This window comes from Lissotriton vulgaris, chromosome 7 (genome assembly GCF_964263255.1).
Source record: "Lissotriton vulgaris chromosome 7, aLisVul1.2, whole genome shotgun sequence".
Classification (NCBI taxonomy): Eukaryota; Metazoa; Chordata; class Amphibia; order Caudata; family Salamandridae; genus Lissotriton; species Lissotriton vulgaris.
In genome coordinates, this window is record NC_141695.1 from 1,588,118,902 (window position 1) to 1,588,142,272 (window position 23,371).

Here is a 23,371-nt window from a genome sequence, read left to right on the forward strand (position 1 = left end):
TAGGGCCTTCTGCCCAGTTCAACAAAGATCTTGTGGAGCAGGCGGCTTCCAGGGGAGCTGTCCCACGTCGCGTTGCCTTCCCGGGGTCGCTGTTCGTTGCGGCTCCCAGCCGAGTAGTTCACGGGTCATCCGGGGCAGCGGTGTTCTGTGGCAGGGTCCTTCCTTCGGCGTTCTCTCCAACCCTGGAGGCGACGACTGTTGTGGTGACGGCCGGTGGCAGTACGGTCCCCAAGTGCAGGACGTACCCAGCCAAGGGCCGGTTGTAGCTATGCGCTCACAGCTGGGCTGTCGGGCAGGATACCGACCAGAGGGGGGGTTCTCACAGGCGGTTGTCCGTCTTCGCAGGGGGATTGACGGCTCGAGGCACAGTCAATTCGGGAGCTTGGACCGGACGGGTCCTCCTTTACTTTGCTCTAGGTTTCCCGGTGCAGAGGTGGTCACGGTGTTCAGGCCAGCGGCGGCTGGACCTCACTTTGTTCTCGCTGTTGCTTTGGGGCGCCAGTCACGGTGTTCGGGAGGATGTCGATGCCTTGGATTACGGGGAGCGTGGCAGGGATGCCCAGCGCTCCCAGACTCCTCTGTCAGTACTGCAGCGATAGCAGCACACACAGTCGCTTTCTTCAGGGTGTAGCGCCCACTGGTCCTGGGGCGCTGGTCAGGGGGCAAGTTCAGCAGCAAGCCCTTGGAGATCGTTTCAGCAGAGTTTGGCACAAAGTCTTGTCAAGCAAAAGTCTTCTCGCAGTCTTTCCTTTTTCCTCTCCTTCGGCAGCAAGGCACCAGACACAGGCAAGAGACAGCACTCTTCCTTGTCCTTCACGGTCCTTCTCGTCGGGCAGAGTTCCTTCTGTAGCCCAAACCGGATCTAACTTCTTTTATACGGTATTTCTTTTCTTCTCGCAGGCCAGGGGGGCCTTTGCATAGCCACTTTCAGTCCTTGAGTACCCTGGTGGGTGTACTCCGGCTTCTGCTTTCAGTGTGAGGGGCAGGCGCATCAGACGCCCCACAGGAGGTGGAGCCAGCATTGTGCGGACAGGGGCAGCCAGAGTACCTTGTTGATGGGGCTTGGCCTTTCCTGGGCCAGGTGTCGGCTGAGTCATCAGTCGCTCCCCAGGAGGGTGGAGCCAGCATTGTGGTGGCAGAGCACAGCAAGATTCAGAGTCAAGAGCCACTCCTACCTCCCACTAAGGTGTAATCTGCGCATTCACCACCTGTCATCCCCCCAGCCCTGTCACTCACACATCCCAGACAGTCAGATACACATACCAGCAGAGGCGGGCTGAAATGGCTAGGCAAGCAAATGCTAACTTTCTAAAAGTAGCTTTTGCAAACACAGGATACTAAAATAAACTTTACTACAAGAAATATTTTATCATCCTGAGTTCAGGCATACTAAACACGACTCGCTACCATGCTCCTTGAGCCTGCTGGGATTATAGGGTGTAATAATTCCAGCAGCTCAGTCTGGCCTAATGGAAGCAGGTAACCTTCAATAGTGAAATACGATTTTAGTTGTAAGTCACTACTAGGACATGCCACACACATCAGGGCCTGTCCTACCTTACACCTACAACGCACCCTGCCCGCAGGCCTACCATAGGGGTGACTAATATGTAGTCAAGGGAAGGTTCAGGGGCTGGCAAGTGGGTGCACTTGCCCAGCTAGCGTGACAGTACGAGACCGCACGCGGGTTCTGCGGTCGCAGTCCCCAGACACATCTTTACGGCTGCTTCGGTGGGTGGCGCAACTAGCGCTGCAGGCCCACTAGCAGTATTGGCATCTACAAGCCCCGGCACTCCTAGTGCACTTTACTAGGGACTAACAGTAAATCCAATGAGCCAATCATGGATACCAATCGCATGTACAATTTACAGTAGGGAGCACTTGCACTGCGGCACGGGTCGGCCGTGGCGCAGTGCCCTGAGTATCGGAAAACCAGCAAAACATCGGAGGCACATCAGCAAAAAGTGGAAGGGAAACTCACGCCAAGGTGCCAGGTCTAACAATGGGGTGTCAGGTGGCAAGCCGACACCGAGGGTCAAAGCCCCAATAACAATCTAGTAAGCATCCACAAAAGGTGACTGTAAACAGATAAAACACAATCAGCAGAGTAAAGGGCTAAGCAAGATGTGCTGTTGATTCCGTTATGGATTTTTTTTTAAGGGCGTGTATGCTAGAGCTCCGTAGGCGAAAATAAGCATCTATACCGCCGGTCAGAAAAATGACGACGCGAGGTAGCTACCACTCGCATCAGGCGGTGTCGACCGGCAGTGCTCACTCAAAAAACAAGCTCACGTGCCACTGGTATGCAGACTCCCCCTGCATTCCAGCAGGCGCGTGTCGCTATCCGGGCTGCATTAGCACTGTGGAGACAAGACCTGGACGCATGCACAACGTTATCCTATGGGGAAACGCTGCGCGCGGCCAGGTCTGGTCTCACTTCGGCGTCTCAGACTGCTGAGACGCCGACAATAGTTCTCTGGCGAGAACGCGATTTCAGCGCGTTATAGCAGAGACCTAAAAAGGAGTGGGAGGACCAGTACTGGCAAACACTAAAAGGCCAGTGCTGGAGGGACGCAGGACACTTCTGGAACACCATAAGAGCCAGGAATAGTCCTGATAGGGATCTTATTACGTGTAACATTACTGGCCAGGCATGGTTTGACCACTTCTCGAAATTGTATACGTGTCAGTAAGGAGCTGTTAGTGATCTTGCTTCATGTAATCTCCATATATCCCCAGGAGATAGCACCACATCAGTTTACAATTAAAGAAGTTGAATACGCGATTAGTCGCATTGTGCCCCAAAAGGCAGCTGGTCCGGATGGTATACCCGGGGACCTGCTTCGCTTAGACCTGCCCAAATGGGGGAAGCTTATCTACACCCTACTAATCGCCATCAACAAAGGTGCCGCCATTCCCGAATCGTGGAAGGGGCCAGAGGTCGTCCCCATTTTCAAAAAGTGGCATAGGGACAACGCTTCCAACTACCGCCCAATAAGCTTAATAGATTCCACTCAGAAGGTTGTTGGAAAGGTGGTACTTGAGAGAATTCTACAATGGGCTCAAGAAAATTAGATTCTCTCCGACTATCAAGCGGGGTTCAGGGCTGGCACTGGAACAATAGAGCAGGCTTTCAGATTATTGCTAATCTACTGGAAAGTGGTTGTTATAGGCAAAGGCAGTCTTTACCTCACGTTTATTGACCTAAAGACTACCTTTGACCTTGTGCCCCGGGAACGACTTTGGGGAGTGTTGTCCGATATGGGGATTCCTTCCAATATTTTGTCTATCCTAGTGAGGCTCCACGAGGGAAACTTTGTGCAAGTGAGGTGGGGCACCGAGGGCCAGAAAACTAACAGAATCCCAGTGGAGAGAGGGGTCCGCCAGGGATGTGTTCTTGCTCCCACCCTCTTTTCGCTATATGTGAATGGAGTGGTTGAGCACTTGCTGGAAAAACCATCTGACGCACCATCCCTGGCAGGTGAGCGAATTCCTACCCTCTTATTCGCTGATGATACGCTCTTAATATCCAAGACCCCTTCAGGCTTCCAGAGCCTTCTAGATAATTTCCAGGCTTTTTGCATATAACGTGGGCTTGTAATAAATACAGATAAGACAAAGTATTTGGTGTTGAACCCCCCGAAAAACTTGGGCGACCCCCAGTACTTAATCATGTATCCCTGGAAAAGGTCACTGTATTGGATTACCTAGGTATACGTATTTCGGACACCATGCAGTGGACCCCACATCTTTGCAAAATGTTATGCCACAACAGGGTCACGGGGGGGGGGGGGGGGGGGGAAAATCGGGGGGGGGCTCATCAAGGAGCAGCGCTCTTCCTCAATTAGACAGATTGCCCCCATCATGATGTGGTAAAAGTCCAGCCGTTGCTCTTATGGGCCCGGCTGTGGCGAGTGCCAGAACTGGCAAAGTATGCAAAGGGGTTATCAGAAATAATGTCGATGGCGGGACGGCATAAAATAAAGTGGCTAAACGATGTAAAATCTTTACTTTGTGACCTGGGCCTCAAAGAAGCCTGGGTAAGTAGGTTCTCTCCCTCGAAGGCAACTCTAAAGACTCTTTATTGGAGGTGTGTCGCATCTAGAACCAGTACTGACCCAACCCTTGGCAGATTAACGGAAGATTTAAGGTTTAAGGATGTGACATTCCGGGAACCCTACCTAGATATTGTTTGGAAATCTGTTGATAGGGCCTTGTATTTCAGATTTCGGGTTGGGGCTCTTCCGGTGCACGCTTTAACTGCTCTGTATAACTAGAACAGAATCTGTTGCCCATATCGGTTTGCCTGTCCAGCATATGAGTCGCGGAGGAAAAACTGGCTCAAACCAATATGTCGGTTGTTGGGCACTAAGCACCATAACGAGGCACTTTGTATTTGATGTCTGACACACGGTCACTGTATGTTTGTGGTCTTTCGAAGTTTTTATCATGGGCATGGTCCATTAGGACAAAAAGGCTTAAGCAAAATGTTTAATTTGGAGTTTTAAAATAACATGGCTAAATTGTGATCGTAATTTCTAACTGTGGTTTTATATTCTTCTTGTTTTCAATTTTAAATTTGGTGTAAATGGATTGTCAAAATTCTTTTTTAATGCTTAAAATGTAATGCTTTTAAGATATGTTTTATCGAATAAAAGCCTTCTACTACTACTACTACAAAAACACTGAGGAATTCTACGAACCAGTGAACTGACACTACCTCCACAGTTTGCATTTAAACGCAATAAGAACTTGAAGGACATACTTGCACATACCAGAACACAAAACAGTGCCCCTTATGACCAACGATCCCTGTGGGGTCTCCCGCCAGTGATGGTGACTTTCCATGTGGGTCCTGTACAGTTTGTGCCCTCACGGAGACTACAAAAGAAATCCAATTTTCCAACACGTTCGAACGGGAACAAAAAAAAAAAATCATAGCAACTGCAACACAAGTAACAGTACATACACCCTTACATGCCCATGCAACCGACAATACATAGGTATGACCACAAGAATGGTCAAAACATACATCGTGGAGCACCACCAATACATCCACTGCCACAAGCTCATCAAGCTGTGCACACATTTTGAGCAAAAGGGCCACACTCCAGACAGCCGAAGGTGGACCATTGAGGCACATATCCAGAAGAGTAAACACGCTCTGTTCCGGAGAGAACATTGGATTTTTCACAACTCATGTGCTAAACGGCGTCTGAATGAGGACATCCCCTGGTGCAAGTTAAGCAGTAATACCTCGTCCAATCGAAGCACCCACCCCTGGTTCCTGGAATGGATCCCATGAGCAGGGACCACCTCACCCACCAACCTGTTATATACTTTTAGTTAGGGCGGGCCCCTTGATTTCCATTTTTATATAAGTCTTAGAGACTCATGTTTCCTCTTGCGGCCGGCATACATTAACCATCCCATTACCAGGGGACATAAAAAAAATTTGCACTGTTATCCTCATCTTGGCCTGGCCCCTCCTTTGACCGCAGTACATTATCTGAATATTTCTATACTGTATACCTCCTTAAATGTATTTACATCACTTGGAGCAGAATAGTACACACTTGCCCTACAACACGCCTAGCCTCTGGGTACTCATGCTCTACCATTGTTCAGGGTTCCTGGTTTCTAAAATCCTCTGTACTTTGAAGTTTAAGGATTTAAACATTGCGAGTGCTACCAACACTATTCCAGTACCCAATAAATCGTGCTGGTTTAACATGCTACAGCATCAAGATGGCACCTGTTTTTTGCCTCTATGCTCTACTTCTGTTACAAATGCAAAAACCACAGTTGATGGACAGAATGCAGAACAATGTCATACATTCACCCCAGAACAGAGATCTGGGCCTAAATCCATCGTTTTTTTGCCCTCCACACCACCCCAGTTCAGACATGGCCATATGCAAATCAGTCTAACCCTGTGCCTCATGGGAACAGTCCAGCCCGAACTGCCAAGCCATGCCTTCCCTGGACCGGAAACAAGCTTTCGAGGACCGGTTTCTGGCATTCCAACAGTCTTTAGCCCGGCTTGCTTGAATCCAGTGGTGTGGAGTGCATGGGACTCATGTCTGAGCATACCCATCCCACTCGGGGTGACAAATGCAAAAACCACAGTAGGACAGAATGCAGTTACAAGGCACGGCCTCTGCTTTTCCCCTCTATGCTGGACCCGCCCCCTTTCAGCACAGCCAGCATTTCCCACACCTGCGGCTGTACGCTGGCTGCCGGCAGCAAAAAGTACTTAATACAGCCGCTCCTCTCCCCGTACTCTACCGAGCTGGTAGAGAGAGGATAGGCGAGCCGGAAAACTGAGTAACCCGAGAATGTTCTTCCCACAGAGATGCTCTTGCGCATCAGTTAATCTTAATTCTTTTGACTTGCCTGTGCAAAGGCAGACGCCCACATTACTTAGTTTCTCCTCATTTTCTCTCTTCACCATTGTGGCTATCCAGGGTGTGTTTTTAACGTACCCTCCAGCAGTGATTCGAAGGAGCTGGTGAGCCACCCTAGTCGGGCGAGTTGTAATTACCATACAAATCACTGGTTGTTGAACCACCACGTTTGCTTGAGTTCTTGGATGTACCATACGCTTGCCATATACTTTCTTCCTTTCTAAAGTGCGGGTCACATTTGTTTTTTTTACCAACAGCCTGACCATAGAGTCTTGCACAATACCTCTTCAGAGGCTGCCATTGTTGTTCCCAATGATTTATACCATTTTCGTTTTATGTCGGTATGACAAGAAGGTACCTCAGTGTTAGGGCAATTTGTGCACTTGGTTTATTTACACTGTATACCAACCATGGAACCAACCACTGTAGATAGTTATTCCTTGTTGTAGTCATGCTTGAGGTACATATAGTACAGGTCCATCGGACACCAATCGATGACGGGAACTGCAGGACTTTAAGCCAGCCTTTCTAGTTGACATACCGGTCACACCACAAAAAGATTTCCTCAAAAGACTGACAAAAGTCAACAAAAAAAACAAAAAACAAAATAAAAAACGAACGTTTGTAAAAAAAAAAAATAATAAAAAAATAATAATAAAGTCCTTCATAAACTTAATTGTACAATTTCTAACCCATCTCTACTGGAGGAAGCCACTAATCGCCAGTTTAAAACATGGAAAAATCAAACAACATTCTGTGACAATGGCAGCCTTTAAACCAGACATGCGAATGGTGACAGATTAAATCCGGTAGCAGATAATCTTCGGTTGATCGCAGACCACTGCAGTGCTGGTGCAGCAATTCTACATGGTCTGCCTCATTCCGCACCATACTTTCAGTAGATCAGGGTTTGAATTAACGTTCATGCTCTTGTATGGATAAGATTCATTCAATAAGAAAGGACTTCAGGGGTCTGTGGTTCATTCAATAAAAAATGAAAAACCCTGAGCAATGCACAGTAGGAACCTGCACTCTCACCTGTACGTCCTCAAGTACTGCACGAGCAAAAGGCCATTCAATAAACAAACTTTTCCAGAACACAGGCAATGCCAAAACAGTAAGGACACTGACAAAACACACTATATATAGGTTTAACCATCAACACCTTTATAGACTGTAATCTGGGCACCCAGTTCACTCCAATCGGGACAGAAAACTAGGCCATGTCCAAATCTTATTTTACCACCGTTGGCTGCTTTAACATCATTTGACAAGCTTATATGACTTTGTTCAGGCACAGATTAGGTTACCATTAATGAAGTTAACAGAAACCAATGACTCAAGCTACCTCACATCTGCCTCAAAATGGGCAAGGTAATACAATCTAAATAGCCCAAGTTTACTTACTAGGTTGTTGCTTCTCCTGTTCGGTTGTTTTTGAAGGCGGTCTACATGCTTGTGGATTTGGAGTAGTCGAGTGTAAAGGCGGAGGTCGCACTTGTGTCCCTGGTTTGGCGTGCTGCTGACTTTGTGTCACTTTAGCCTGAACAGTAGGCTTCTGATTGACAGAGGGAGTTTTTTGAGTTTGTGATAGGACACGCTGTGGACCATTTGATGAACATAAAATCCTCTGTGGTGGAAGCGCCCCACTATGGCCACTACTTTGAGGCTTGTGCGTCACAGGTACACGTTTTGCATCACCACCAGCTGGTAGCATATTCTGAAAAGAAGACAAACGTTAGAAGAAAAAGAAAATGCATTTTAAGACAATTAAAAATAAAAAAAGTACATACTAATTTTATCATTTTACAATTTGAGTAAAAGTAGCAACCAAAATATGAACCAGAAGCAGGGCATGCCATACCACAATTAACATTTACAATCTAGCTAGGCATAAACAGTGCGCATGGGTGACAAGTGTGTCAAGACAACTAAATAATTACCAAGATGGAAAAATGAAGTCTTATAGGCTAAATAACCACACAGTGGGAGGAAATCAGATTGGACCACATTAGTGTACTGAGAGCTAGACTTGGTTGTTGGTGGGTGTTACCAGGATTCACAATCAATTTGTCAGGACCCAATTTAGGTTGTGGCATATACCAAAACTGGTTCTACCCAGAGACCTCCTATTCTAAAGTAGGAATTAGCATGCATGATTAGTTTGTGCTCTTTGTTCATATAGGTTTAATAGGATTAGTACATCCCTAGTTTTCATTCTGTCATGTGTACAGAGAATGTTAAGTACTCATTCGCGGTGGTCTTTTACTTCTGTATTTGAAGACATGTGCAAAAATATATAACTGCCAACACAAGTTTCGGCCAGGGCTCTCTCAAGACAGGACGTTCTGTTGATTAGTTGTATTGTAATTAAGTAATTCATCAGATGCGTCAGCTGAGTGTCTCCTGTACGTCCGAGTCTCTGCGGTCTGAAGGACACATTACTGTACTGATTTGTAAATATATTGGCGAAAGTGCTTGTGAAGCATGGTAAAACAAGCCATCCCAGTAAAAAAAAAAAATACATATTAAGACCTAGTCCACATTTCTCCACCGCCATTAAAATTGTAGGCAAAAATGGAAAAAAATTGCATTGCAGGCAAAAAAAAAAAAGGGCCATGGCAAAGTTTAAATGGGGTCATGGCAGAAATGGCCATTTAAAAACTGGAAAACTGAAATGGCAATTGAAAAATATGAAATGGGAAAAATGGCATTGTTTATAACTAGGAAGTACATCTGCTAGACCCACAATACACAAAAAAGAACAGAATTACATTTCCTGAGGTACTTTAAGTAATACCATCTGGTGCATTTGATAGACAGCAATAGACATTTCAAGCAAATTGCAAATATTGCTTAGACATTACATAGGTCAGGCCTTCGTGTTCACCTGTCACTTCACTGAAGTTACCATTATGTGAAGCTTCAAGACTATACAAAGAAAGTAAGAGGGTATGCTTGAGCATGTACTCTTGTATGATGGGAAGAATTAAGGTCAGCAGGTTGACTAAAGCGGACATTGACAAGTCCACTGTGGGTAAAACTTAAGTTGGCCAGATCTCCTTGCCCCCAAAAGGCCCACATACACCATTCAGAGGGTGAAAGCAAGAATGGCTGCCGCACATGGCTAGGATAGTAGTTTTTTGCCAGCAGGTTTAGATATGCATAACCCTTTCCCAATGTGGCACCCACCCTGGAGAAACTCCCAAGAAGGGAGAAAGAGAAAGGCTGCTTACTGTCCCGTCTTACCACGGGGGTTAGAAGGCAAGGGTGCATCTGGCTTGTCAACATTCATAACACGTGCTAGAAGTGCAGCGTTGATCTAGAGCAGATGTCTTCAAACTGTGGGGCGCACCCCCCTGGGGGGCGTTAATGTGTTCCCAAGGGGGGTCCTAAGAGTCTGCAATTACATGTAAATACAAGCATTGGAAATGCAATAAGGCTCCCATTTGGAAAGTTTGAGCTATTGGTTTTATAAATGATTTTTTTAAAATGTTATCTGTTATATTTTAAAATAGCTAAATTAATAGCTTTGTAATTTACAATGCCAATAGTTATAACTTTTGCAAATGTGACCTATAGCATTTGTATTTACGTGACTTAGATGTATTGATATTACAAACAACAATGGCTTTTTTAAAATATAATTATTACTTAAATAATTTATTTAATTTGTAGTGGCAATAGCTTAAACTTGTGTAAATAACTTTTGTGAAGATTATGTTCAGTGTTTTTTATTGTGACGAAAATCCAAAAACAGAAGTGAAATATTAACATCTTTTTGTAATTTGTAATAAAGCGTGAAAGCTTGAAAACAGCTTGAAACATTGAAAGAACATATTTGAACCAGTGATGCTGTGGTTGCGCCGAGTGGTGTGTGCATCGGTGGAGCTTAGTGGGTGCATTGGTGGAGCTTAGTTGGAGCATCGGTGGAGCTGTGCGGTGGGTGCATCGGTGGAGCTGTGTCGGTTGAGCTGTGTGGTGGGGGCATCGGTGGAGCTGTGTGGTGGCTGCATCGGTGGATCTGTGTGGTGGCTGCATCTGTTATTTTCTTTCTATTTTGTAAAGGAGTCAGGTAAACAGAGCTACCAGGGAATATACAGCAACTACCTTTTTGCACTCTAGGATCAAATCGTGCTATAAGGTGTCTGAAAGATGGCATGTTGACGCTATACAAAGGACAGGACCTATATAATATCCAGAGAATAAAACATTTTTAAAAAGTCTCTTTAGCTTAAAGGCTAGCTCAAGCCAGGCTCATTCCTCCTTCGGGGAGTCAAAAAGCTCTAAAATGTATAGACGCAATATGTAGGCACTACGCAAAATACCAATAAATAAACAAATAAATAAATATATAAATGAAGAAATGTGTCTAGCTTGTAAAGAATTCCGCGCGGCATATCTAGCTTTTCTTCAATCGCTGCAGGCTATGCAAGTGATTGGACGTGACTGGAGGGCTACATGTTGGTGCTATACAAAGCACCGATACCTAGTAATATAATATATCAAAAAGTGAGTACTTGCTGCTCTGGAACGTCTAAGTGCTCTGAAGTTTTCGAACGGCAAATTGTTAGCCCTATACCAAATAGGAGCACACATTTGAAGAAAATACATTTGGATGTCTCCTCTGTGATAGTACAGCACTCTGCCTCTCTTACCCAACACTCACAGACCGCCACGTCAACACAGTCTGTGAGTTCCATTAGGGTTTGTGATAGAGGAAATATGTTGTTTTTATATGTAACACATTTAGATATAAGCCTGTATTTATTTCTACGAAGCCCTGCTTCTGGCAATCGAACAGTGTACATTTCAAGCCAACAATCGAAGACATTTTAGAAAAAAACAAGCAAAGTCTGCGCTGCACATTGTCTGTCATATTTTGCTAAAGCACTGAAATTTATAAGCAGCAATGTGCAGGAGATGGTGTGGGGGGGCCTTGGGATTTTTAGATAAGGCAAACTGCAAGCTGCGAAGGGTGGCGAAGCCCTGAATTGCTTTGCAAACAAAGGGAGGGAGCGGAGACGACCACCTCCGTTTCTGAGCATCTGAATAATAAAGCACAGAGTCAGGGAAACCCTGGCACAGACTGTAAAACTGAAGCAGTGGAAGAGGACAAGTCCTGGTGGCGAAAGATGGGAGTCAACAATTGAGAAAACAAGTTTTAAAAGGAGACAAGACTGAAAGTACGGCCGGCCGTGAATAATGAGGGGGTGAGAAATGCGCTGGGAGGGCTGCCTTTGATGTGGTAATGCGAGGCAGGCAGGCAGGGGGCATTGTGCATGCGCTTTTTAGGGCTTGCGCAAGGACCTAAGCACATGCACTGCAAGGAATCGCCAGTGGTGGTTAAACTCTGGATAAGCCACAATAGAGCTTCGCCAGCTATGCGCAGAAGCGCATCAGCAGGCGAGCCCTAAAAAAAAAAAAAAAAAAAAAAGATAGTCTGGAAGTGCGAAAGGAGAGTTTCCACACGGTCTTCATTTACATGCAGCAGTTATTGAAAAGTGTGAGGAAGGGAGGCTTTTGATGTGGTCGGTCAATAGCCGGCCCAGAGCGCTACCATTAGTGGTGAAAAGTGACTACCTTCACCAGGTGTTTTGCAGCATGAGCAAAGGGGTGGCAGCACACTATTGAGCAGTAGGAGTGAACAGGTCCTTGTAAACCGGTGTCTCCGGAGTGAGGCAGACAGGCTCAATCGTTGAAAGTTATGTTGCTGTGTGCAGCACGAGGGATGTAACTGTGCTGGGCGTGAGCCCACCTGGGAAGGGTACACACAGGGATAATATAGTACTGTTCAGTGATACAACAATATGTGGAGGACTCCAGGTTCCATATGGGAGGCCCAGGGCATCATGGTGAAACATTGAGTGGAGGCAAGGGAAACCCACGGACAGGTTTGTGGATTGATGCATTCTTTTAAGATGAGTGGGACACTGGAAAGGGGCAAACCAGGCTGCCCCAGTACCCTTCAATGGGTGATCTTTGATTCAAAGGTTACAAGGATAGGCTTGGGCACATCTCAGTAAAGTTGTGTCTGATAAGAGAATTAAAGTAGGACTGACTCCCCGGGCTAAATTTGATACACCTTACTGTGGCTGACATCCAGGTGTGAAATGTACTCACTACCATGGCCTGCGTTGTGGGGCTATCAGCCCTGGAGTCGCTCCTGCTGCGACAGACTGCTTTTAAGAGTGAGAGGGTAGAGAAGTGGGCACCTAAAATACAGACCTCCCAACATAAACTTCAAAGACTCGTGCTCTAAACAGTTGGTGCCTGGAAAGGGACTGGGAGCTTGAGATGAGAAAAATGCTCAAGCATCTGTGCTCTGCACTATGCAAAGAGTAATCTGCTTGTATAGCCAGTGAAGCCAATAATCTTTTGAAGACTATGAAATGGATACAGGAATATGACAGGAAGGTTATTTTACAAAGTGAACTTGCACGTCGTAAAACTTGTCCAACAATCATGAAGCGGAAGTAATTAACATTTTGGTGTTTCAAAGCATGCTCTATCAAAAAAAAAAAAAAAAAAAAAAAAAAAAAAAGAGTGGCCATGGCAACCACCTTAAAACAAACTGCAATCCAATAGTAACTCAACTAGACTAACCCACTCCACATCAAGCTAAAGATAAAGACAGTAACAGCGATGCCGTGCACTGAAAAATTACTTCCATTTAATTGGATCTTCAAGACAACAAAACTGACCCAAACGTTAGATGACCAATTACTAATGCAAAATTATGAGTAACTACTTTACAGGGTATAGAACATTAGGGCTGCAGAAAAAACATGGTAAAAGTACAGCAACGTAAAATAATTTATGGTAAGCAATCATCAGTACTCATAAACGACCATGAATAGGTGTACGCCTTCGTTGCATCTAGATTTTTGGATTCTGGATACTACCCCTCCAAAACGTAAGCCTGCAGGTATGCTTGAAGATTCTGTACTCACTGCAACATTAAAACTATTGCTGAATCCAAGTTTTACGGCGAAACGTTTAGCTTTACTGTACATAGAGCGCTATTTAGTACGCAAACACACATGGCACAACTCTAAAAGTGCATTCTTCAGTTAAGAGTAGAAATACTGCAGTTCTACACGCAACAATAAGTGGGAAAATACGTTTAAGTAATAAAACACCACCCATAATGCCCGGAAACGGTTTAAGCATAGCCTCCTGTTGTCAGTCACTCGCAACAACCAGTAAGGGACGATTTAAGCATTACCTTTGCAACTCCGGTAGATCCATTTTGATTTTCCTTGCCATGCCGGTCCATGTCTGAAATTGAAAGAGAAAATTAGATATAAATAGAACGTCATTCACAGAATAATAATTGCAACTCAGCAGGTCACTTAAAGAACACGGCAAGTGCCCTTCATAAAGTATGGTTTTTAACATTTAGGAGTTTTACATCAAGGCACTAGTGATATTTGACATTGAATTTCGGGAGCGTTTTCACAGATTACTACCCAGTTTAGAAATGTGGTTTCATCACTAATCATGCGTTTTCGCTGTCAAGATGGAAAGGGCTACCCTTCAATCTGTTAGCAGAACTGACAATATGTATTGTTCGTACTGGCAATCACTTGGCCTCCTGCTGTGTGCCTGGGGGGGGGAGAGAGAGAATTCAACGAGGTTTTCTGGTGTGCAGAGGGTACCATGGACGCCGCGTCCCTTACAGTTGCGTTACTATGGAAGAGAGCGAGTAGAAACTCCTGTTCCAGAATCTATTAACCTCCTTCAGGATTAAAAGGACGCACACCCATCCTCATTTCCGCTGGTGTGTGTAAAACTCGCAGCTCTGATCAGTTTGTATATATATTTCACACACCAGTCTGTCTAAATACTTAACTTCGATCACATTGATCGGAAGAATTTGGGATTCAAACGTGTAGAATGGCTATTCGGAAGTAAATTACGCTGTGGTCCCAAGGTTATCCTGAGTCTCTAAAATGCCTGTTAGGTGGGTGGACATACGTGTTACGACTTTCTTGCAAAACCTCATGCACTACTCACAAGCAGGGTACAACGTCGCTTGCGGGAAATTAAAATCCCGCGTCTTGATCGATATTTTAATCCAAAATTTAGAACACGGAAGATGGCCGCGCCTGGTCCGCTGCCTCTCTTTCTCTCGCAAGACCACACCACAGCCAGAAGCCCAGCAATGCACTGTTTAAATTCAAAACTGCCCGCTTTAAATACCTTTAAACTGTTACCCGTCAACGATTGGCCACCTCCGAAATCCTACTTCGAGCTTATTGGACAATGAAAGAAACACACCACGTTACCGAGCACCAGGAAACGTAGCCTCACGTCAAAGCGCATGGACGCTACCAGCTCGAACGCTGTCATAGACATAGGACAACTAGTTTTAAGATTTCAATCGCTTACATTCAGTTGCTACGCGCCTGCTCCCTCAAAACAGCGCTGCAGGGATTATATGAACGCTGGAATTGACAGCCCATAAATAATTTAAACTCCAGTGGTACACTATTTTGGGAAAGCATAGATTTCTTCCAAAGTCTTATGGACGTAGATAAATAAGACAAAGTGAATGAATGAGCTTCTTTAGATGCAGTGTTTAGCGGCCATCTTAGAAGAGTAGATTCTGAATAAACGTGCTAATACCAGTTGCCATGATGGCAAAGCCAAACTAGCATTTGCAATCCAATAGGTCTCGCATTAGGAAAGTTTGAGCTATTGGTATTGTAAATGACACATTTTTATTTATGTTTGTGTTTTGAAAATAGCGAAATTAATAGCTTTGTCATTTACAATGCCAATACTTTTAACTTTTGCAAATGTGACACCTATAGCATTTGGAATGTAAGATGTTTTGTATTTACGTGACTTAGATGTATTGATATTACAAATAACAATGGCTTTTAATTTTTTTAAATAATTAATACTTAAATAAAAGTTATTGTAATTTATAATGGCAATAGCTTAAACTTTTGAAATTACTTTTGTGAATATTATGTTCAGTGTATTTTATTGTGAAGAAAATCCAAGGACAGAAGTGAAATATTAACATCTTTTTGTGACATTTGTAATGAAGCTTGAAACATTGAGAGAACATATTTGAATCAGTTGTTGTTGAATTGTTGCATTGATTGATGCTGTGGTGGCGCGGAGAGATGTGGTGGCGACAAGTGATGCTGTAGCGTTCAGTGATGCTGTGGTAGCCCATAGTGATGTTGTGGTGCCTCTGAGTGATGCTGTGGTGCCGCTATATATAGATCAAGTGCAAAAGATAAGAGTGAGGGCGATACATAGATAAATAGTGTGACGGTGATAGATAGACAGAGTGACGGTGATAGAGCGACAGATAGATAGAGTGAGGGCGATAGACAGATAGATATATAGATAGACAGATAGATAGACTGAGGGCGATAGATAGAGTGAGGGCGATAGCTAGAGTGAGGGCGATAGAGTGCGTGCAATAGAGTTAGGGCGATAAGAGTGAGGGCGATAAGAGTGGGGGCAATAGATAGAGGGCGATAGACAGAGGGCGATAGATCGAGTGAGGGCGATAGATAGAATTAGGGCGATAGATAGAATTAGGGCGATAGATAGAATTAGGGCGATAGATAGAATTAGGGCGATAGATAGAGTGAGGGCGATAGATAGAGTGAGGCGATAGATAGAGTGAGGGCGATAGAGAGAGTGAGGGCGATAGAGAGAGTGAGGGTGATAGATAGAATGAGGTAGATCAGCACAAGAGAAGAGAAGAGAACAGGGAGTTAAAGAAGGAAGTGTGGTGGAAGAGAGCAGCAGATCATCACAGGAGAAGAGAACATGGAGTTAAAGAAGGAAGCGGGTGGAAGAGAGCAGCAGATCAGCATAGGGAGAAAAGAAGAGAAAAGGGAGTTAGAGAAGGAGGTGGGTGGAAGAGGCAGCAGATCAGCATAGCAGAAGAGAACAGGGAGTTAAAGAAGGAGGTGGGGTGGAAGACAGCAGCAGATTAGCACAGCAGAAGAGAACAGGGAGGTAGAGAAGGAGGCGTGTTGAAGAGAGCAGCAGATCAGCTCTGGAGAAGAGAAGTGAACAGGGAGTTAGAGAAGGAGGTAGATGGAAGAGAACACCAGATCAGCACAGGAGAAGAGAACATGCATTTAAAGAAGGAGGCGGGTGGAAGAGAGCAGCAGATCAGCACAGTAGAAGAGAAGAGAACAGAGAGTTAGAGAAGGAGTTGGGTGGAAGAGAGGAACAGATCATCACAGGAGAAGAGAACAGGGAGTTAGAGAATGAGGCGTGAGGATGAGAATAGCAGATCAGCATGGGAGAAGAGAACAGGGAGTTAGAGAAGGAGGTGGTGGAAGGGAACAGCTGATCTGCACATGAGAAAAAACAGAGTTAAAGAAGGATGCGGGTGGAAGAGATCAGCAGATCAGCACAGGTGAAGAGAACAGGGAGTTAAGGAAGGAAGCTGGTGGAAGAGAACAACATATTAGCACAGGAGAAGAGAACAGGGAGTTAGAGAAGGAGGCGGTGTGAAAGAGAACAGCAGATCAGCACAGGAGAAGAGAAGCAAATGGAGTTAAAGAAGGAGTTGGGGTGGACGAGAGCAGCAGGTCAGCACAGGAGAAGGTAACATGGAGTTAAAGAAGGAGCGGAAGGAGGCGGGTGGAAGAGAACAACAATTCAGCACAGGAGAAGAGAAGAGACTAGGGAGTTAAAGAAGGAGGTGGGTGGATGAGAGCAGCAGATCAGTACAGGAGAAGAGAAGAGAACAGGGAGCTCGAGAAGAATGCGGGTGGAAGAGAGCAGCAGATCAGCTCGGGATAAGAGAAGAGACCAGGGAGTTAAAGAAGGGGGTGGGGTGGATGAGGGCTGCAGATCAGCACAGGAGAAGAGACCAGGGAGTTAAAGAAGGAGGCAGGTTGGAGGAGAACAGCAGATTGGCACAGGAGAAGAGAACCGGGAGTTCCAGAAGGAGGCGGGATGAAAAGAACAGCAGATCAGCACAGGAGAAGAGAAGATAACAGGGAGCTATAGAAGGAGGCGGTGAAGGAGAGCAGCAGATCGGTAAGGGAGAAGAGAAGTGAACAGGGAATTAGAGAAGGTGGTAGAGTGAGTGATGGCGGTAGAGTGAGTTAGGGCGGTAGAGTGGTAGAGTGAGGGCGGAAGAGTGGTAGAGTGAGGGCGGTAGAGTGAGGGCGGTAGAGTGACAGATTGAGGAGGAGGGCGATAGACAGAGGGTGGAGTTGGAGGGTGGAGTTAGTGTTGGAGGGTGGATTTTGTGTTGGAGGGTGGGGTTGGAGGGTGGATTTGGGGTTGGAGTGTGGATTTGGGGTTGGAGGGTGGATTTGGGGTTGGAGGGTGGATTTGGGGTTGGAGGGTGGGATTGGAGGGTGAAGTTGGAGGGTGGAGTTGGAGGGTGGATTTGGGGTTGGAGGGTGGATTTGGAGTTGGCGGGTGGAGTTGGAGGGTGGAGTTGGGGTTGGATTTGGGGTTGGAGGGTGGAGTTGGAGTTGGAGGGTGGAGTTGGAGTTGGAGGGTGGAGTTGGAGGGTGGGATTGGAGGGTGGAGTTGGAGGGTGGATTTGGGGTTGGAGGGTGGATTTGGAGTTGGCGGGTGGAGTTGGAGGGTGGAGTTGGGGTTGGAGGGTGGATTTGGGGTTGGAGGGTGGAGTTGGAGTTGGAGGGTGGAGTTGGAGTTGGAGGGTGGGGTTGGAGGGTGGAGTTGGAGAGTGGAGTATGGAGTTGGAGGGTGGATGTGGAGTTGGAGGGTGGAGTTGGAGGATGGAGTTGGAGGGTGGAGTTGGAGGATGGAGTTGGAGGGTGGATTTGGAGGGTGGAGTTGGAGGATGGAGTTGGAGGGTGGATTTGGAGGGTGGAGTTGGTGTTGGAGGGTGGTGTTGGAGGGTGGAGAGGGAGGGTGGGAGGGTGAGGGTGTAGTTGGAGGGTGGAGTTGGTGTTGGAGGGTGGGGTTGGAGGGTGGATTTGAGGGTGGAGTGTGGAGTTGGAGGGTGGAGTTGGAGGGTGGAGTTGGAGGGTGGAGTTGGAGGGTGGAGTTGGAGGGTGGAGTTGGAGGGTGGAGTTGGAGTTGGAGGGTGGAGTTGGAGGGTGGAGTTGGAGGGTGGAGTTGGAGGGTGGAGTTGGTGTTGGAGGGTTGAGTTGGAGGGTGGAGTTGGAGGATGGAGTTGGAGGGTGGAGTTGGAGGATGGAGTTGGAGGATGGAGTTGGAGGGTGGAGTTGGAGGGTGGAGTTGGAGGGTGGAGTTGGAGGGTGGATTTGGGGTTGGTTGGAAGAGTAACATAGAGAAGGGGGGGCAGGGATGTGAATGGGCAAGCAGCAGATGAAGAGGAAAGACCAAAGCCAGAATTGCAGAGGAGCACACAAACTGCCCCTGAGGTGAAGCCTGGCATAGAACTCTACCATGTTTTGTCACAATCATCATCTGAAGTGAGTCTGTCGTGGCTTGAGCTGTTCAAAGGTGGTGAATGCGTGAAATAAACCGTTCTCGTCTGTTGTGACAGTGTACACGGCGACAGTGCAGGAGCAGCAACAGTCACCAACTCCCAGGGCATTCGGAAACTTTCACACTGGCAAGGTGCAACACTCTTTCATCTCGCAGACAGATGGTTGACGCGGTTTGTGCAGGGTGGAGCGAGAGGGTGTAGGAGCAGCTCTGACAAGTCCCCGAGGGGTTTAAATTAAAAATGGCCTAACTCTTGCAAACCGCCTTGTATGCGGACAAAGTAAGTCTGTGCCTGGAACAGAGAACCATTATCATACAAGTATGGGCTTGTCGCTGCACACGCTCCGCAGTAAACATGACACGCACAAAAACACTCACAAAATCTGCCATTCGACGGTGAAAAGCCGCTGCGCACTGAAGTTTACGGGGGACGGCATGGACCGTTTTATAAAGTGTGAGCTCCTGCAGGAAGGTGCAGCGACCCCATAGGCACTGTGCACGTGTGACAAACCATTCATTACAGCCGGTCAAAGAACAAGGCTGTTAATGACCGGAAAGACAAAGCGGTTTGAGTCAATGAGGGAGGTGCTGCACAAGGGGGGGGAGATTGCGTGGGAGTCCAGCTTGGCCACGCTAATTAAACAAGCAATTCACATATGAGAAATATGCATTTCATTGATATAAAGGCAAATGACCTAGTGGTTATCCTTAAAAGGTGTCATGGATCCCAACCCTCGCGAGCCATCAGGTGTGGATCACTTGATCTAGCCCTTGCAAGCCCTACCAGAACCACCCCAGCCCAGCCGCGCAGTACGGCGGTGGGCAGGGGGCGTTTGCTCCAGCAGCATAGAAGCAGCAGTGGATGTGAGGAACCGCGTGTTGAGTGGAAACCCAGGAGCTCAGGAACGCCAGCCCATGCCAGCTTAAGCTCAGCTCAGCTCAGCTCTCCCTCGGCCTGCGCAGTGGGCAGCAGTCTCCGGAGCAGTACGGAGCCGTGGGAGTGAAAAAAGCAGCCGTGGGAGTGAAAAAAGCAGCGTGGGGCTTTAGCAGCAGCACTGGGCGACACAAGTGGGAGCGCTAAGACCCAGTGAGTAATATCTTCACCCCTCTGGGGTGAGTAATTTCTTCACCCTCTGGGGGTAATAACTCTTTCGTCATCACAAGGAACGGCGAGTTCCGTGCATTTTATTGCAACTCATTGATCTTAAACTCAATTCTACCCCCCTGGACCTCATTCTAAGGGCGTGGGTTAAGACTAAAATCCAGACCAGAAGCATTTCCCCAGCTATCTACCTTTTGGGTCTACCTTCTTCACTCCCTTTTTCATCTCACTCCCGCCCAGCCTCACCACATCACTCCCACCTGCGCTTACCAGTATCAGTCGGTTTCTGCTAGTCTCCATTTGACCCAAACATTGAAAACCGGGGGGTCAAGGACTCCAAAGGAATCTGTGCAACCGCACAAATATTGTGCTGTCATACGGACAAGGAAAGGGTAAGGGCAATCTCCTGTGAAGAAGAAAAAAGGAGAAGGGAAAAAACGACTTAGGTGTAGGAACAAAAGCTGGTTGATAATAAGCCCACTATGAGGTCCGGGAGATCCAGGGATCCCCACGTAACCCTGAACCCCACCAAAAGATCCAGGAGAGCAAATAGGGGGAAAAAGAGCCCAAATGCAGACTCCAGGAGCACCAGAACAGACAATTTGGTAAATGGGGAGGCAGAGGGCCGAAGGGAAGGAGGAAGAAACGAGCGGCTGATCCCCCTAACCCCCTTTTTCCCAGATGACTCAAGCTCTGAACTTCCACGACACTCTAAAGGGCCAAGTTTCCAACCAAAAATTTATACGAAATTCTCATTTATAAAAGATGCTGGTTCAGTCCTCTGTTTGAACACCGGGCAACTTAACAACCTGCCAGCTCCACTACTCCCGGTGTCCTATGTTTCGGTTCAAGGGTTGCAGGCAGAGCAACTGAATGAGCCAACGAGAGGGAGAGGGAAGAAGAGAAAGCCCTCCCCAGAGGAGTTGGACGTCATCACTGACGATGAAGATGGAGAAGGAGGAGCGTGGGGTGGTGAAGAAGAAGAAGAAGAAGAGGGTGACGTTATGGACCCCCCAGACTCCACACAGACTGAATCACGCGGCAGAATTGAGAGTGAGCCCCACAGAGGGGCGGCACTTAAGACGACCATCATGAACTGGGGGATCGACTCGGGCCAGGTGCGTGAACTAAAAACAAAGGCTCCCACGAGCAAGCAACAAGACTCCACCCAGAGGGCCCAGGGGATGGCCTCGAAAACAAACTTGCCCCAGAAGGACCCCTCTACTCCATTGGGAGCAAAATGGTCCCCAGAACACTAGCCTAACTCCTCAAGAGATCCTGGGGACATTCGAGGGACACAAACGGCTCCCAAGGACCCTAGTATATTTGACGCTCCGGAAGCCCCGGACATACCCGTACCAGTAACCAGCGTCTCAAGCAATTTGGAATCTCGGACAGCAGGTCAGGCAACAAAGGAGGGGGAAGACACCCCTGGTCTAAAACAAGTCCCTATGCCAGAGGAAAATATACTCTCACCCTCACCTTCACTACAAGATCTCAGGCAACCCCAACTAGATCTTAGTAAGTGTACCAGGACGCCTGTAGATCGTGATAATGAAACAAAGGGGCAGCCGCTCGCTGGGTATCCCTCTGAGAAACAGGAGCCAATTGTCATCACGGCCCAAGTCCACCATCTGGCAAAGTTTGAACAACTACCAACTCCCCCTCGAGGCCATCTTTTGGCGCAAGACACTTCAGTCACCAGCTCACCAAAAGCTCCGGATCCAGGGGCCATGTACCCCTCACAAGAAGAGTGGGAGGAATTGGTCGCCCTTTACTCCTCACCGCCTCAAGCGATCCGAAAAGCAACTGCAATAAGCCCAAAATGCACTGTATCGCAACCCAACACCACGATCCCAACTTCGAGGGCAAAGGCAGATATATGGGAATCTCTCCTGCATACAATGCAACTGTCTGTCAATGCCATCCAATATCAATCGGATAAAATGGACCTCCAGCTAACAGTTTTACATTCGCTATCAGTCTTCGTCTCCAACATTGACAATAAGCTAGCCGAACTGAATATACTGGTCAAAAGGGCACAAGAGGAGACAGCACTGATACAATCAAACTGTCCCGGCATAGCAATCGTGGATAAGCTGGCTACACTCCCCGGAGCAATGGACAATATCCTCACAGGCATCAGGGAGGCAGTTAAAACAGTTCACCAACGAGTCAACTTGAAAGGAAAAATAGAACATGGCAAACAAACAGCAGGGAAACTCTGCTTCCACCAGAGGAGCTCCTCCCCCTAACACATAAAGAAACAAGCATTAGAAATGCAATAGGTCTCGCAGCATTAGAGTTAGTGCTTTTAGAATTGTTAATGGTTTTTTTTGTAAATCTTTAGCATGAGGTTGAGGGTGAGTGAGGGTGAGGGGTTGAGGGTGAGTGAGGGTGAGGGTGAGGCTGAGGGGTTGAGGGTGAGTGAGGGTGAGGGGTTGAGGGTGAGTGAGGGTGAGGGGTTGAGGGTGAGTGAGGGTGAGGGGTTGAGGGTGAGTGAGGGGTTGAGGGTGAGTGAGGGGGGTTGAGGGTGAGTGAGGGTGAGTGAGGGTGAGTGAGGGTGAGTGAGGGTGAGTGAGGGTGAGTGAGGGTGAGTGAGGGTGAGTGAGGGTGAGTGAGGGTGAGTGAGGGTGAGTGAGGGTGAGTGAGGGAGGGAGGGTGAGTGAGGGAGGGTGAGTGAGGGAGGGAGGGTGAGTGAGGGTGGGTGAGGGAGGGTGAGTGAGGGTGGGTGAGGGTGAGTGAGGGTGAGTGAGGGTGGGTGAGGGTGAGTGAGGGTGAGTGAGGGTGAGTGAGGGTGAGTGAGGGTGAGTGAGGGTGAGTGAGGGTGAGTGAGGGTGAGTGAGGGTGAGTGAGGGTGAGTGAGGGTGAGTGAGGGTGGGTGAGGGTGGGTGAGGGTGAGGGGTTGAGGGTGAGTGAGGGTGAGTGAGAGTGAGTTAGGGTGAGGGGTTGAGGGTGGGTGAGGGTGGGTGAGGGTGAGGGGTTGAGGGTGAGTGAGGGTGAGGGTGAGGGGTTGAGGGTGAGGGGTTGAGGGTGAGGGGTTGAGGGTGAGGGGTTGAGGGTGAGGGGTTGAGGGTGAGGGGTTGAGGGTGAGGGGTTGAGGGTGAGGGGTTGAGGGTGAGTGAGGGTGAGTGAGGGTGAGTGAGGGTGAGTGAGGGTGAGTGAGGGTGAGGGTGAGTGAGGGTGAGTGAGGGTGAGTGAGGGTGAGTGAGGGTGAGTGAGGGTGAGTGAGGGTGAGTGAGGGTGAGTGAGGGTGAGTGAGGGGTTGAGGGTGAAGGGTTGAGGGTGAAGGGTTGAGGGTAAGTGAGGGTGAGTGAGTGAGGGTGAGGGGTTGAGGGTGAGTGAGGGTGAGGGGTTGAGGGTGAGGGGTTGAGGGTGAGTGAGGGTGAGGGGTTGAGGGTGAGGGGTTGAGGGTGAGTGAGGGTGAGGGGTTGAG

General features: G+C 47.5%; 1 protein-coding gene across 2 annotated transcripts in view; it reads right to left on the reverse strand.

The window, feature by feature from the left end:
* AURKA (aurora kinase A) overlaps positions 1–23,371 on the reverse strand; it is a 123,795-nt gene that overhangs the window by 62,230 nt on the left and 38,194 nt on the right. The window contains exons 1-3 of one of the 2 annotated variants that reach the window (XM_086932487.1): positions 14,427–14,562; positions 13,636–13,688; positions 7,815–8,127 (exon numbers count right to left, since the gene is read on the reverse strand). In XM_086932487.1, coding sequence (XP_086788613.1) covers positions 7,815–8,127; positions 13,636–13,686 — 364 coding nt within the window. In that variant the 5' untranslated portion in view covers positions 13,687–13,688; positions 14,427–14,562. Of the gene's footprint in view, positions 1–7,814; positions 8,128–13,635; positions 13,689–14,426; positions 14,563–23,371 lie in introns of those variants that run through there. The other variant, XM_086932486.1, reaches the window with a different exon arrangement.